Below are 13929 nucleotides of genomic sequence, written 5' to 3'. Positions count from 1 at the left end.
TTGGTACGACTTCTAACGACACACTTTTGTTTTCGCCTCCGCCACGTGTTAATTATCAGAGAGTATCCGGTGTGTTGTAATGGCTGTACATGGTGGTGAAATACAAAGTATACAAAACTAAATCTGTGTGAATCAATTAAATATCGAACTTCAAAACTTATTTAATAACAAAATAAAGTTAAAAACCAGAGCTGTAGTACAAAATGAAAATTATATCCTTTCAAAGTAATCTTATAAATAACTATTAAGTAACAAATTAATAAAAAGATTTGTCTAAAGGTGTCTGCAAATGAACTCGAATATATTTCTGTCGTAAGTAAATAATATTCCTCGTAAATAGCATTGTCGTGAAAAATGTAATTAAACAGATGAACAATCTATGACAACGACGTCTGGATAACCAAAGTCTCGAACACAGGTCATTGTTCCAACATGAAATAAGGGGGACTATATTGTTGAATAGCTTGAATGCAAAGAGCTTTGTTTCATAAGCTGAATTATCTTCGTCGCACTTGACGAAGTATAAATGTCTCTAGCGCACGCCACTCAAACCACGGAACAGTCTCTTTAAAGAGTCTGTTATTGAAGTTTTCCACGAAACTAATGACAATGGTTGTTAGTCGGTCAGAGAGATTCAGTAGAATTCGTGGAACAACGTTGCTGTCCATTAGCACGAAGAGTAAAAAAATTCAAAATGCTTTCAGATTCTTAGAATGCATTCAGGTTAATAATGTAACGGATCGTCAGATAAGAACTTTCGAGGAAAGTAATATTAGCGAAAAGAGTTTCATTTCGCCGGTTCGGTGGAGCAACGATTTATTTTTAGCGAACAGAGAAAAATTTATATTTTCTGGGAGGAAAGAATTGAAAGTTTGTGTTTGGAGATTCGAAAGTCTGAAAATTGTAAAATCTAATTTCCAAATTTACTAATTCAAGAATTATTAATTCTAGTAATTGTTAAGAATTAATATTATAAAATTAATATACTACAATAATATGGTTTAATCAAAATTACGCAATTAATAATCAATGATAATTGGTTCATTTAATTATCGAGACATAAGGCTATATAACTGCCGAAGTTATTAAATCCAATTGCATAAAAATTCGAATATTTAAAAGGTCGAACGTGTATAATACGAGTGCTTTCTCGTATATGTCGATATTTCCAAAACTAAAATATCAGTCGCACCGACTCCGCCAGAAAGCATTTGCATTCAAAATTACGAACCTTTCAAAGCAATTTGAATTCAGCGAAATCTGAAATTAGACTAATTCTTGATTAACCTCCTTAGACGACGAAGAATCCGCATGAATTGGTCATATTATCAACGTGTTTACATAACGAGCATCATCTTCGTTTGAAAGCAAGAACATTGCATTAGCAACAATCTCGTGATTACGTATGGAAATGTCAGGTAGCGTAATTCGATTAATAGTGCATCCTAAGACAGTGCAATTACACTCGGTTGATTTTTTCATTTTTCTTGCGACGAGACGTAAAAAGCAACAAATGGAAAAGGCAATAAATAGCTAATGGCTGGAACGTGAAGAAGATAATCGAATTTCAACATGGATGAAATATCCCATAACATTCGCAGCTTGCCAGATAGCACCGATTAACGTGCATTAGACCCACAGGCTACGGCTACAACGGACAGGCGTGTCGATAAATTTCCATCGTGTCTCTGCCTATAACGAATTTTGAGATGATTAAATATAATGGACGGAAATTACAGAGAAAATTAGGTGCTGTGGCTAATAATCTTCGTAGTCAACACTGAGTTATAAACTGAAAAAAGGAAAATCGAAGCAATTCTTATGAGTAACAAGATCGGATTCCGAATAAGTAATTTCAAATTTTTATATAAATTTAATTTAAGTGATATTTAAGGGAATTCAAACAAAGTAGCAATAAGTGGTTGAGTAATAATAATAATTATGTTTCTTACGTGAAGAGAATTGCAAAAAATATATTTTTTGTATCATTAAAAACAATCGTGTTTCTATGAATTGTTATTGACATTCAAATTTCTTCGAATCTTAAACTTGAAAATGAGTGGAGAAATCAAGTTTTTGTCGTAAACTCGGTCGTTGTCGTGAACTTTAGCATGTCCGATCATTATGTTAATGTTAAGGAAATTCGAGGATTTGGGAATACAAATTATTTATTATATTTCCCACACAACAGTTATACATCTATATTACTCTCTGAAGAACGTCTTGCACGCACGCTGGTCGCCAACCGACTATCCTAGATTCTTCTAACATCTGGCAACAGTCTTTTGTCTCCACTAAGACCTTGACGCCCTCTAACCCTTACACACACACTCTCATGTACAGTGTAAATGTATCACTTCCCTAACAGTTAAGCATCCGTTTGAACCTAATGGTACATAAAGAGACAATTACTCTACTTTATATTCTTTCAATAAACAAAATGATCTGAGCTTTAGGCTTTATTCGTGTAAATTTACCTTTGTCTTTTATCTGGATTTTTCGTTCATCAAACAAATCGTATAGTAGTAAGAAACCCTGTATATTGGAGAATGATGTTAATGTTTTACTATAAATTCAGCATAATAGTTGTTTAATTAATTATATGCATATTTAAATAGACTCTTGATTATCCGAACTGGTTACGGCACATGTTGTTTAGATAGTCGAATAACTGTGCTCTTACCTATGTACATGAAAAACTATTTTACAAAGATTAATATCAAATAGACAAGTTTAACAAATAAACTTTCATCTCAATTAACTTAATGAATTACCAATTTAAGATCGCAGGGTGTGCCAACCAATAGAAACTTATCCTCATAACATAACATCGAAGTTGAAAAACTTACAACGTTCGCTCTCTTATCAGAAAGTAAGCATTTTCAACGCAACTTCTAGAGAGTGTTATTGGCGATATTAACCATCGTTGTATGGTTAACATTCGATTATACGTTAGAGTGAAATAAATGGTACAAGGCAACATGTGACCGCTCTGTGGCAAGTAGTAGATGGACTAGTGTAGTCAGACCCTAGAGAAATGGCGTGTATATCCACTTGTAATCGGACGAAAATAAAACTACCTCGACGATATACATACCAAAATCATGTTTTCTTCGCGCCATTTCATCCCTATTTATTTCTCCTGTGTCCTATTTTTCTCTTCTTCTTCTTTTCCCTTTTTCCAACGGCAGAATACATTTTCCCTTTCATTTAATCCAATTAAACTATTTCTGCAACATTTCTTGCAATTTCTATGTACATCTTCAGATTCCTTTCAAATCCAACGAATATAATCGGTTGTGTCACATTACGGTGCTATTGAAACTTTTAAACGATACACATACAAAGTGGACGTAAATAAACGATTAATAGAATAAAAATGATTTTTATCATTCTTCTATCTCTCAGATTTTCCCTATATCTTTCACATGGTAGCATACAAATTTCATTTCCAAGCATTTTCTCGCTTTCATATCTAACGACGGGCACATCAATTGTCAGGTTGGCAACAAGAACTCTAGTTAATTACAGCGAACGTTCCACGGCCGGACATTTACGTTGTCAAACAGTGATGATCGTGCACGTACGCACGAGTGAGCAATCTCGAGTCGCGTAACTTCATTTTGACGTTCCCGGAATGTTTGAGATGGAACGATAAAGCTAGCCTTGGACCGTGGCCCTCTTCCATCACTTGGAAATTAAACGAGTTCGGAGAATCGTCTCTGAACTCGAGAAATGAAAGGTTCCGCCGTCATCGACGGAAGTTAGCGCACTTCGTTCCAGATCGATCATTACCGAGGTCGATGCAATTCCGCCGATCTAGACGGACAGTTGTAATGTTTTAGTTAGTTAAAGTAACCGGCGGATTTTAATCTTACTGCGAGTCTCGATTTTTTATGTCTCAACCTCGCTTTAGTTTTAAGGATGTTAGGTACAAAGGATTTTAACGCATGAAAAATATCTTTAACGTACAATTGTCTGATCTTACGAGAGTATTTTGTTGCTTGACAAATTCTTTACTTTAATTTCTCTGACTTAAAAGTCAGATTAAGAAGCGTGTTCTACACTGACAAAAAGACGTCGAATGTTAGTAGTGGCTTTTATAATGGCTAATTTGTGTTTATATTCTGGCAATTCGATAAGAAATATAGCGAGCGTTATGCTGTTAATTATCAAATTGCTCTTATCTTTCTGCACTTTCATAAAATTCACGCATTAATACATACACATCGATCAAATCCGGATGAGCAGTAATATACATTTTCTAATTCCTCGGCAAACCCGTTAAAATACATATGAACGCGCTATTCTGATCCCGAAGCCATTAACATCTGATAATCCGAACACGCGAAATAGTCAACAATAAATACACCTCTCATCGGCACATCTAATTATAAAGTATCCATCAGTCATATCGAATCTCGTTAAGTTTCGTATACGTCGAATTAGCGACAGCCAATGAGATTGTAATTAATCGAATGAACGATCAGCGGCTCGCCAACGAAAAGTCAAATATCATACCCTGCCTATTTCGACGTAATTGTTGTGGTACGAATAATCTATGGACGCGGTTTCCTGCTCCCCAAACTAAACTACAGGATTTTTAGATTTATAGAGGAGCAGGAGCGGACGATAAGGATGAACAACTCATTACGTTCCCCTTGAACCCGAGGGCGCGGTCGGATATAATTTTAATGCATAATTTTAACTTGACAGACTTAGCTGGCTACCAAAAGCTCGACGTTCTTTGGGTCTGTAAATTTTATGAAAATAGCTTCCTCCGAAGACGTTGAATATGTGATGGGATCGTAAATCCTCGAATCGAACGGCTCGAACAGCCAAGCTGTATCGATCACAGCGGATTTTTATGAAATCGAAGTTGATTAACACGCAGAGAGGGCTTTGAAGACTTTTCCATTACGTCAAAGACTCGCGATGATTTATCGACAGTTTTGAATGGGTGTTTAATACAATGTGATTGTATTTCGGGAAATTCATTGATGTCGATTGAAGTTTCGGTGAAATTGTAGTTATTAATTTGGTACAGTATTGATCTTTTACTGGTTTTATTTTTTACTCTTCAATTTTAGTTAATACCAAAAAATAAAATTCTCCTTGATCTTGCTTTTCAATTTTATCATCCCATGAAATATCGACGCGAAGCGTACTATTATACAGTGGTTCTGACCTCCAAGCTTTCGATCGGATTCTTAAACGCTGTATTTCTACTCGAATACTGGCTGGCGAAGTTCGCATCCTAAACAGACAATGTCTTCCGCTCCATTCAGTCCACTTATCGTTCAATGCAGAAGAAGCTGGTTCACCCCCAGCACGCGAACCTCCTTCACCTCTGAAGTAAATGCCACGATTACAATTGCAGCTATGAATAAGCTAACTTCAATGAAATAGTAATATTACGTTACCACGCTGAAGTTGACGGATACGCTTACCATTGAGAAGTTTACCAGCTGGCTCACAAAAGCTAAGAACAAAAGTGGACGAAATATCAGATTGCCTTATTTTATCGGTTTCTTTTCTTATCGAATATTTGACGTGAAATTAAAAAGGTGGATTTTGAGAAGATTCTGAATGGATCTGGTTTTTCATAAAAGAATGTTACCTAACTCGCAGCTATAACAGAAGCTGTACGCGACGAAAATCTCAATTGTAGAGTTCAAATACTGCACTCGAACGTTTACCCGAATAAAGTGGAAATATTTACAAAGAGCACAATAAATGTTTCAATTGAAATGCAGCAACCATGCCGACAAATATTTGATCTCTAACGGCAACAGAAGAATACAAAACGAACTGAATAGATACGAAGCGTTTAATTATCGATTTCCATACAATAGCACTGCTTCTACTTTCGACAAAACGGGCTATTTTAGTTAATCCACGATGGAACGTTAATTAAATCATCAAGAGATAATAAGCCTATTTCTTAGATCCAGTCTTTTAGCAAATTAACGATTGTTATTTTAACGAAACCCAAATTATCCGTTGATCAATTTTACTTCGAACAAAGAAATCGAATCTAATATTTTCCCTTAAAAACCTGATTCCATTTTCCTGAAAAATCTAATTAACACATTTAGAACGACTAAATCGAATCGAAACAATTACGGATAATAGTGATAATATAAACAGAAATCCCAGGAGGCGGTTGGTCCCCTTTTGGAGGAGCGAAAATAAAAAAATTGCGAGAAGATTTCCTCCAAAATACAGTCTTATTGACTTCTCAAACAAAAGGGGAGCTGAACAAAAGATTTCTCTCTATTCTTTCATCTTACGAACCTTCGATATCTTTTTTGGTATTCGTCGATTGTGAATCTTTTACCGAAATAAAAGGAGAAAGAGAAGTGGAAATCTATGGTTTTAACGTGACATGACGGTGTGTATTTCTGAAATACAAGCGTGCAACGTGAATATCGATCGCATGCCAGGACGAGCTTAGATTGTAGAATTATTCCGGATCATGTAGAATTACGGATTATAAACGGTGGATTGCATTGAAGCTGGGATATATTACGAATGTTAGCGTCTGCGTCTAGACTAAGCCATAAAATAATCCTCCTGCATTACATATTCCATGATTTTCGAAGTGAAATTCGAGTTTGATGTTTGGAAACCGTTTTACAAGTTACAATTTTGTTTGTATGTCAATAGCTGTTATGCGATATTTAAAAATCTAAGTAAGGCGAAATATGTATGAAAATAGATTGAAAATGTCGTTTCATATCCTTTTAGAATATCACGTTGTTTTATTTAATAATCTCTCTCTTTTTTTATCTACGAGATGTCTCATTTGGGGATTTTAAACGTCATTAGAAGTAAGTCAGTAATCTGAGCTTACTTATACTTAGTTATTAATTGCTATAACAAAACTTATCGTGTAAAATAATTTCGTTACTTTCACTGTACGTGGTAGGAATATTTGTAATTAGAAGCCCGATACAGGAAAAGATAATTGGCTATTATAATTAACATTATCTCAGTGGCTTTTTCATCGAAGATCTTATTCTTAAGGAAATAAAAGATTATTATGAAGGAAGATTTTTTCTGCGGTACCTGATGTACAATGGACCATAATTGGTATTCTATTAATATTCTTTTAAAGAAGTTGAAGTTTTCAGAAAGATGCTTGCGAAAGTGAGATCGTTAGCTCCATAAAATGTTTCCTCTTCTTTTCCTTTCTTTTCACTTTTTAACATAAAATAATAGCAACCGTGCAACTCTGTGACACGGAAAAGTTGTTTAACTTAATTTAGCCAAGAAACCGGCTGTTTAAGGATCACAGAAGAAAAATTGTATAAAAGATAATTACTAAATTTGATTACAATCGTTTCAGGAAACAAAGATTTTCTCGAAAAAATTGTAACTTAGTTTTCTACGTTGCTATATAAAACCACCAAATGAAATATCACGCACACGCGCACTTACACATTGGAAGAAGTAAAATATTTTCCATTATTAACCCATCAAGGATTTTTTTAAGTTGTATCAATCTTCTAAAGAATACCTTTAAAAATAACTGGTCCGACAGTTCAATTTAAAATAAAAGATACGAAAACGAAAATAAATAATACCAAATTATTTTAGTGAAAAAAATAAGCCTTTATCGGAAGAAAGATGAGTTGTTTCCTTTCGCCGTCTATACTACTCTATGCTGCTACGTAAATGCTACTTTTTATTGTTTCTTATTTTCAAATAAAAGGTAAAACGAGACGTAATAAAACTCCGGCTCTTGTTATGACTACTTAATCTAAATTATTAATCTCATTTATGACACTACGTGCTACCGTTACGTTGATATTTAATAAATCAACAAAAGTGTCGTATGCATATCGCTATCTTTAATCCGAAACTTGCGTCCAATCGTTAAAATACTTTCACAATTTTGCTCGTGTCACCGGCAGAAAGCAGCGGAGATTACAATTTCCAGGTGATTAATCTCGTCACAATAAGAACGTGGTTGACGCTCTCTTCCACCTTCTCAGCAAACTTTTCCAACTTATGGCCAAATAATCGGCAAGCCTCCGCCAACGAGAGGAAATTTTCTGGCTCGACTTGTGCTCGTTTCGCTGCTTCATAATTAGCGTTTCAATTACGAAGAACGAAAGTTGAAACCCGTGAGGAAAATAAAGATAAGCATCGCGGAGGATGAAAAAAGCGGAAGAAATAAGGACGAAAGGAATATGGCTTGTATCCCATTTACCTGCCTGCAGAGCAGAATAACTCGTACATCGTGATACAGATGCTCGCTTCGACGTTGAAGTATCTTATTATCAGGCAATTCACAGGGGACCAATAATATGGTCTGAGAGGTATTATATACTAAGATATTTTTATATCTTTCCATAGACGATGCACTCTTCAAACTTTGCCTCCGCTGCAGAGAAAATGGTCCTTTTCATGGCTCAGATCTCGTATATTTTATACGAGATGTTTTGAAATGATGTGTTTTAGGATGATTAGAATATTTTATAGAGGAAACTGAATTTATTCATTTCGATACACTTTATGTGTAATATTTTGCTACTTGTAAAATTTCGCTAATAATAGCAGGTATTATTTGATTGTATAAAAGAATTGTGAAAGTATTTTTTATATGAATATTTTAACGCGAAAGTAGTGTGTTTTATACGCGTAGAATTTTGTTCATTTCGATTAGAAATAATAATAATAATAATTTTAAGTATAAGATTGGAAATATTTGTGGAATTATTATCAAGTTCCACATTCCGATACTCGCGCAAGGAATTTAGAAGATGTAGATATTATCTGAAATTGGTTTGCGTAATGTTCTACGTCCCTCGGTGGTTTCGTTTATTTGGAGAATTAAAAGATTCCATTTCTTTTATATGAGAGGCACTTTAACTTTAATAGTATGTTATATTTCTTTTTTAATCTTGAAACGTAAAAAAGTGAATAACAAATTGTGCAAATATTTACAAAAAGGTTCTAAACATTAAAGACCAAATAAAAAGACTTTGATCATATTTTTTACGGGATGAAATGAACAGATTTGAATGATCGAAACTCGAAACTATTATACATAAGATGCAAACTATCAGTTTGAACAGTCAACTCGATCGAAATCGTTTAATATTGTACCGATTGCCATCCGCCAACGTAGATGTCAAAATTGAGAGCAATTAAACTTGCAGAAAAATATTTCCCAATGACACGATTGTTTTTAAACGTTGTTCAGAGTAGAAAACACGATGTTCGATTCCCTCAAATACCACTATTATACTCGCTATTTTTTCATGTCGTTATATTTTTCTAAAAAATTTTAACTTGTTCTACGTTTCCTACTACACAATTTTTATAAAATTTAATTAGAAGTTTTTATATAGATTTGTAGAACTTTAAATATAAATATAAAATATAAATTAAGGTATAAAATATTAAGGACAATATATATTATATATAAAATTATAATATATAAATTATTTAGAAAATTCAACATTTTAATAAATGACAAAAATTTTATTATATTTCTATTCCGTTCTTGTAGAGAAATAAATTTTATCGCAATTATTAAAATATATTGACGTCTGCAATACGTATAAATAAGGCATGAAAGGCATGAAATTATGTAAACAGTATTTTTTAAAATACTGCGTTATAATGGTCATGTTTCCTCGAAGACTTGAAAATCCTATTTCACGAAACACTATAAATAGCCACACGGATATTTCCATTGACTGCAGGCTAATGTTATGGAAATCGTACGCATTTGATTATTATACGAAATACATCGTTATAAAGGAACACGATGTTGCTTCGCATTACATACGCTCTACTAACATCTTCCATTCTCATTCTTGCCACACAGACCATATCCTACCTTTTCGCAATTTAATGAATTCAGCATTTGTTTTCTCGTTAGTCTGTAAACTTTCAAAAATATTTTTCAATGTAACGATGTTTCTACGATATTCTTTTAACATTTTCATAGTGTTAATTTCTTATTTTGGAGGTAGACATATTCGTATAAGAAGAATGTTTAGATGATAGTTAGATATCGTACTTTCGGTATGAATGTTCAAATAATTTCTTGAGCCACTATGGTTATCTAAACTAGCCCCACACAATCAAATCATTCCCATGTTATATCCTATTTGCATATCAATCATATCTGTCTCGTTAATTATTCGATTCTCGGCAAACAATTTTCTCTAAGCCGGAGCTTCGCGTATCCCCAAGCAATTTTCGATTGGATTCACGTCTACATAGTAACTGAGGTATCCAATCTAATACATGAATGCTATCCTCCACTTTCCATTGTGTACAGAGCAAACTACAACGTATGACGTGTATTTCCAGTAAACCATTCTACCTGACAGTTTATCCGACACTTTTATATTTCATCGACGAGAAAAGCAACAGTTTTGAAAATTTCACGCGCAATCTAGAAATCGCACGACGTGAATTTCTCATAATTATATCGTTAATGCAATTATAGCATTCGATCAAATTTTTCATAAAGTATTCGTTACCAACTTTTCGAATATGCGATAAAACTAAAGAAAAAAGTTAAAAACAAAGGAACAAAGTAAAGGGAAAAAATCCAGATTGACCGTAGCGTAGGCAATAGTATTTTTCGTTCGAACGTTGTTACTGGACCGTTCTTTTGTCCGACGAGATCCGGAAATACTCCAGTGAAAATCGATGCACCGGTGATTGTCGCGCGTACACAAAATAGATAATCGAGAATGGAATCGCGATGAATTAGTTCGCGCCAGTGTGGCAGATTCAGTTTTTCAACGTATCGCGTTTTCCCATCGATCGGCATTTTTTCGACGAAAGAAATCGGAATACGATGCGCTTTGTGTTTTTCGAAACTCACGTGGAAATCGCAGTTTGCCACAAATGCGATATGTCGTCGCGTAACAAAGAGAGAAAACAAACGTTGCACGGAGTTTGCGATGCGCGACCGGAAGAAACTTAATTTTGTGTTTTATTAGCAGCTGCTTCGGCTGAAGTGAACTTTCGTGTTTTGTCGAATGTTCCTGCGTGTTGTTTTGCAGTAATGTAACCCTGCGTTGTACAAGGTGTTGTGGAAAAAGAGTGGGAATATTTGCAGAGCGAAAGCTTATAAGTAGGTACCTACGATATTTAAGAAAGTAGAATTAAACATTTATATTCTAGGACACGATTAGTTACGAATAAATAATTTAGTCGGTGTTGTACTTAATAGATACGATAGCTTGTCCAATCCTCGTCGCATTAAATGTTTCATAATTAAGTTGCGAAACCGATTTTAAATTTTAATTTGTAAATGGTAAGATGTCCCATAAAGTAATAACGAAAGCGCTTCGAGTTTGCTTTCGTACGATTAAACTTCCATTCCTCTACAATTACGACGCTTTCTGCAAGCGTCCAAAGTATATTTGCCCGGCATTTAACCGTCAAATGTTGAAACACAATCCCGATAAGTCTTCTCACCCGACTTTTCCTTTTCATTAATCACAGAACTTGGTTGCAGACGGTTAAGGATTGCTCGCATTTTAATTACTAAACGTATTACACTCGTTTCCGTTTATTAAATACAAACTTCCTCGTTGCAGGCTTTTAAGAATCATTGCTCTTAAAGGCAAGGATTCGTTTTATGATTTCGACATTCTTTCTTCCAAAACGAATACAAATTAAAAATTGCAGATCGATGGAGCTTTGTGATTTATCCTTAACTTAGAAACTCGGTAGTAAATTAATATTTTTACTTAGAATTTAACGAAGAAATTTACTATCCCAACAGACCTTACAATATGAATGAATGAAAATTTGATTAACCTAACGTTAGCCATGGTGATTTTAAAGGCTTTGTCAAGGCTCACGCTGGAAATTACTTTGACAGTATTCAGAAAGGCCTCGATAATTAATTCACGGCGTTAACGTGGAAACTTAAATATAGGCAGACTGAATAAAACGCAACGTTAAATTCGTCGTAGCGTGACGAAGTAGCTGTCGTTCATTAATTATCGACTCGGAAGAACGGCGAAGACCCCGTAACTTGTGTAAATTAAGAAACTCGTTTGCATGCTCTTTCGCGAATGACCTTTCTTCCATAGTCTTATCGACTAATGCAAGCACTTTCTTTTGGCGATCGTGAATAATGCCAGGCGACCGACATTCGTTGCAGTTCCGCAAATATCAGCGTTATTGCCTCGAAAATCTGTCGATTTCAACCGCTGGGCACGTAGTCACCGAGCTTATCGCATTTATATTTAACTCTTAAAAGTCGAAAGGCGTCGCCGTTGGAGTATCACATTTATATTATAGGAAACGAAAGGCTGCGGATTTTTATACACTTAAGTGATATTTAAAAGAGAGAATCACGCTTTGTTAGTCTTCTTTTCAAATTTTTAGTTGTACGCTAAATCGTGTGGAAGTTACGTCGACGAAAGACGCGATATTTTAAAAGAATCGTGTACTTAAAGAATTATTTTGAAAAAATACCGAGTAAACACAAAAGATATGAAATGTAAAAACAACGATTTGAATACAACTTGAATATTTCAATGACACGTGATCTAATAATACAGATCATTTCTGCAACTCATTTCTATCGCCAAATACTTCGATTACGAAAGATCAAAGGTAACCGGGTGAGGTCATCTCTACGGTAATTCCAATTCACCCGACTAAATTGCTCGAACTTTGCCCGTAAAACCGATCTACTTTGAGTTTATTCTCTCGTGGGAAATAGTCCTTCAATTTTTACATCACGTGTATCAAATCCCACCGAGTGCTTCCGTGATAAAGTAATTACGTATTCCAAGATAGAAAAACGGGATGTTAAATTCGTGAACACTAATGGGGCTAATTCGGATCATTTGCAGAGAACGCGAGTCGCTGGTGCAGGCTAGACGGTAATTGGAGCAACTATACCAACTACAGCCTCTGCCGAGATCTCCGCGTGCCGGAGATCGAGGGCAGTGTCGAGGTTATTTCAAATACAATCTACTTCGTTGGATACAGCATCTCCTTGTTTACACTGGTCATCGCCGTTTCTATTTTTCTTTATTGCAAGTAAGTGATTTTCGTTTTGCATTTATTAAAAACTTCAGAATACTAGTAGAATATTAGTAAAAGCTGATACTTGTCTAGAAACGTAAAAAGAAACCAAATTGTACAATATATGTAACATTTACAATTAAGAGATTTCTCTTTATTTCCGAGTAGACGATTTTCGTCTTGAACTTATTAAAGGTGTGAGAAGATTCGTGGAAAGAAAAATTATTATTATAGACTATTAATAAATAGATTACTAAACTATATTTATATAATTACTAAACTATCGTTATAATTTAATGTGAGAGAATCGTCTTGAGACCCATAAGAGGCTTCGAAATTTTCATATAGATTAGATCTTACTTGGAATTTTAACGTAGTATGATAGCGATTTGCATGTACGGTGCACCGTGAAATCGATGAAAAATATTCGTAAACGAATATTCGGCCTTCTATGCATAGGTCGATCGGCATGTTCAAAGAAACGCGATAGTATCTTTTTGCCCTGTGCACGTTAACGAGCAGGGAAACGACGTTTCACCTGGCACTCGCAATTCTGATCATTTATTAACCGCATCGTTTGAAAGGTGCTGTGTTTCCATCGCCTCCGGAAATGGAGCCTCGCAAAATGGAGCAAACCTTATAACGCATTCTTTCTATTCGCTAAATAAAACCAACGGTCGTTGGATGAAAGCAACCGTCCGTGGGATAAAAGTTCGAATGTAACTGAAAGATAAGCTTTAAAGGATTATTATTCGAGCACAAAAATGGGTTTTACGGGAGAATGGAATTGCGAAATAGAGGAAGCGTAAAATTCCAGATTCGCAAACAAAACGTGTTCGTGATACTGGAATTTGATCGAAAAGTAGATCGAATTTAGATAAATTTAACGAACCATTGTTACGG

General features: G+C 34.8%; 1 protein-coding gene across 3 annotated transcripts in view; it reads left to right on the top strand.

The window, feature by feature from the left end:
• The window catches only part of LOC126865321 (diuretic hormone receptor-like), a 76993-nt gene that overhangs the window by 49442 nt on the left and 13622 nt on the right, over nt 1-13929 (top strand). For all 3 annotated transcript variants that reach the window (XM_050617758.1, XM_050617757.1, XM_050617756.1), the window contains one exon: nt 12852-13041. In XM_050617758.1, the coding sequence (XP_050473715.1) occupies nt 12852-13041 (190 nt within the window). The remainder of the gene's footprint in view (nt 1-12851; nt 13042-13929) is intronic.

Source organism: Bombus huntii, chromosome 4, assembly GCF_024542735.1.
Source record: "Bombus huntii isolate Logan2020A chromosome 4, iyBomHunt1.1, whole genome shotgun sequence".
Lineage (NCBI taxonomy): Eukaryota > Metazoa > Arthropoda > Insecta > Hymenoptera > Apidae > Bombus > Bombus huntii.
This window is presented reverse-complemented; position numbering and strand designations above follow the sequence as displayed.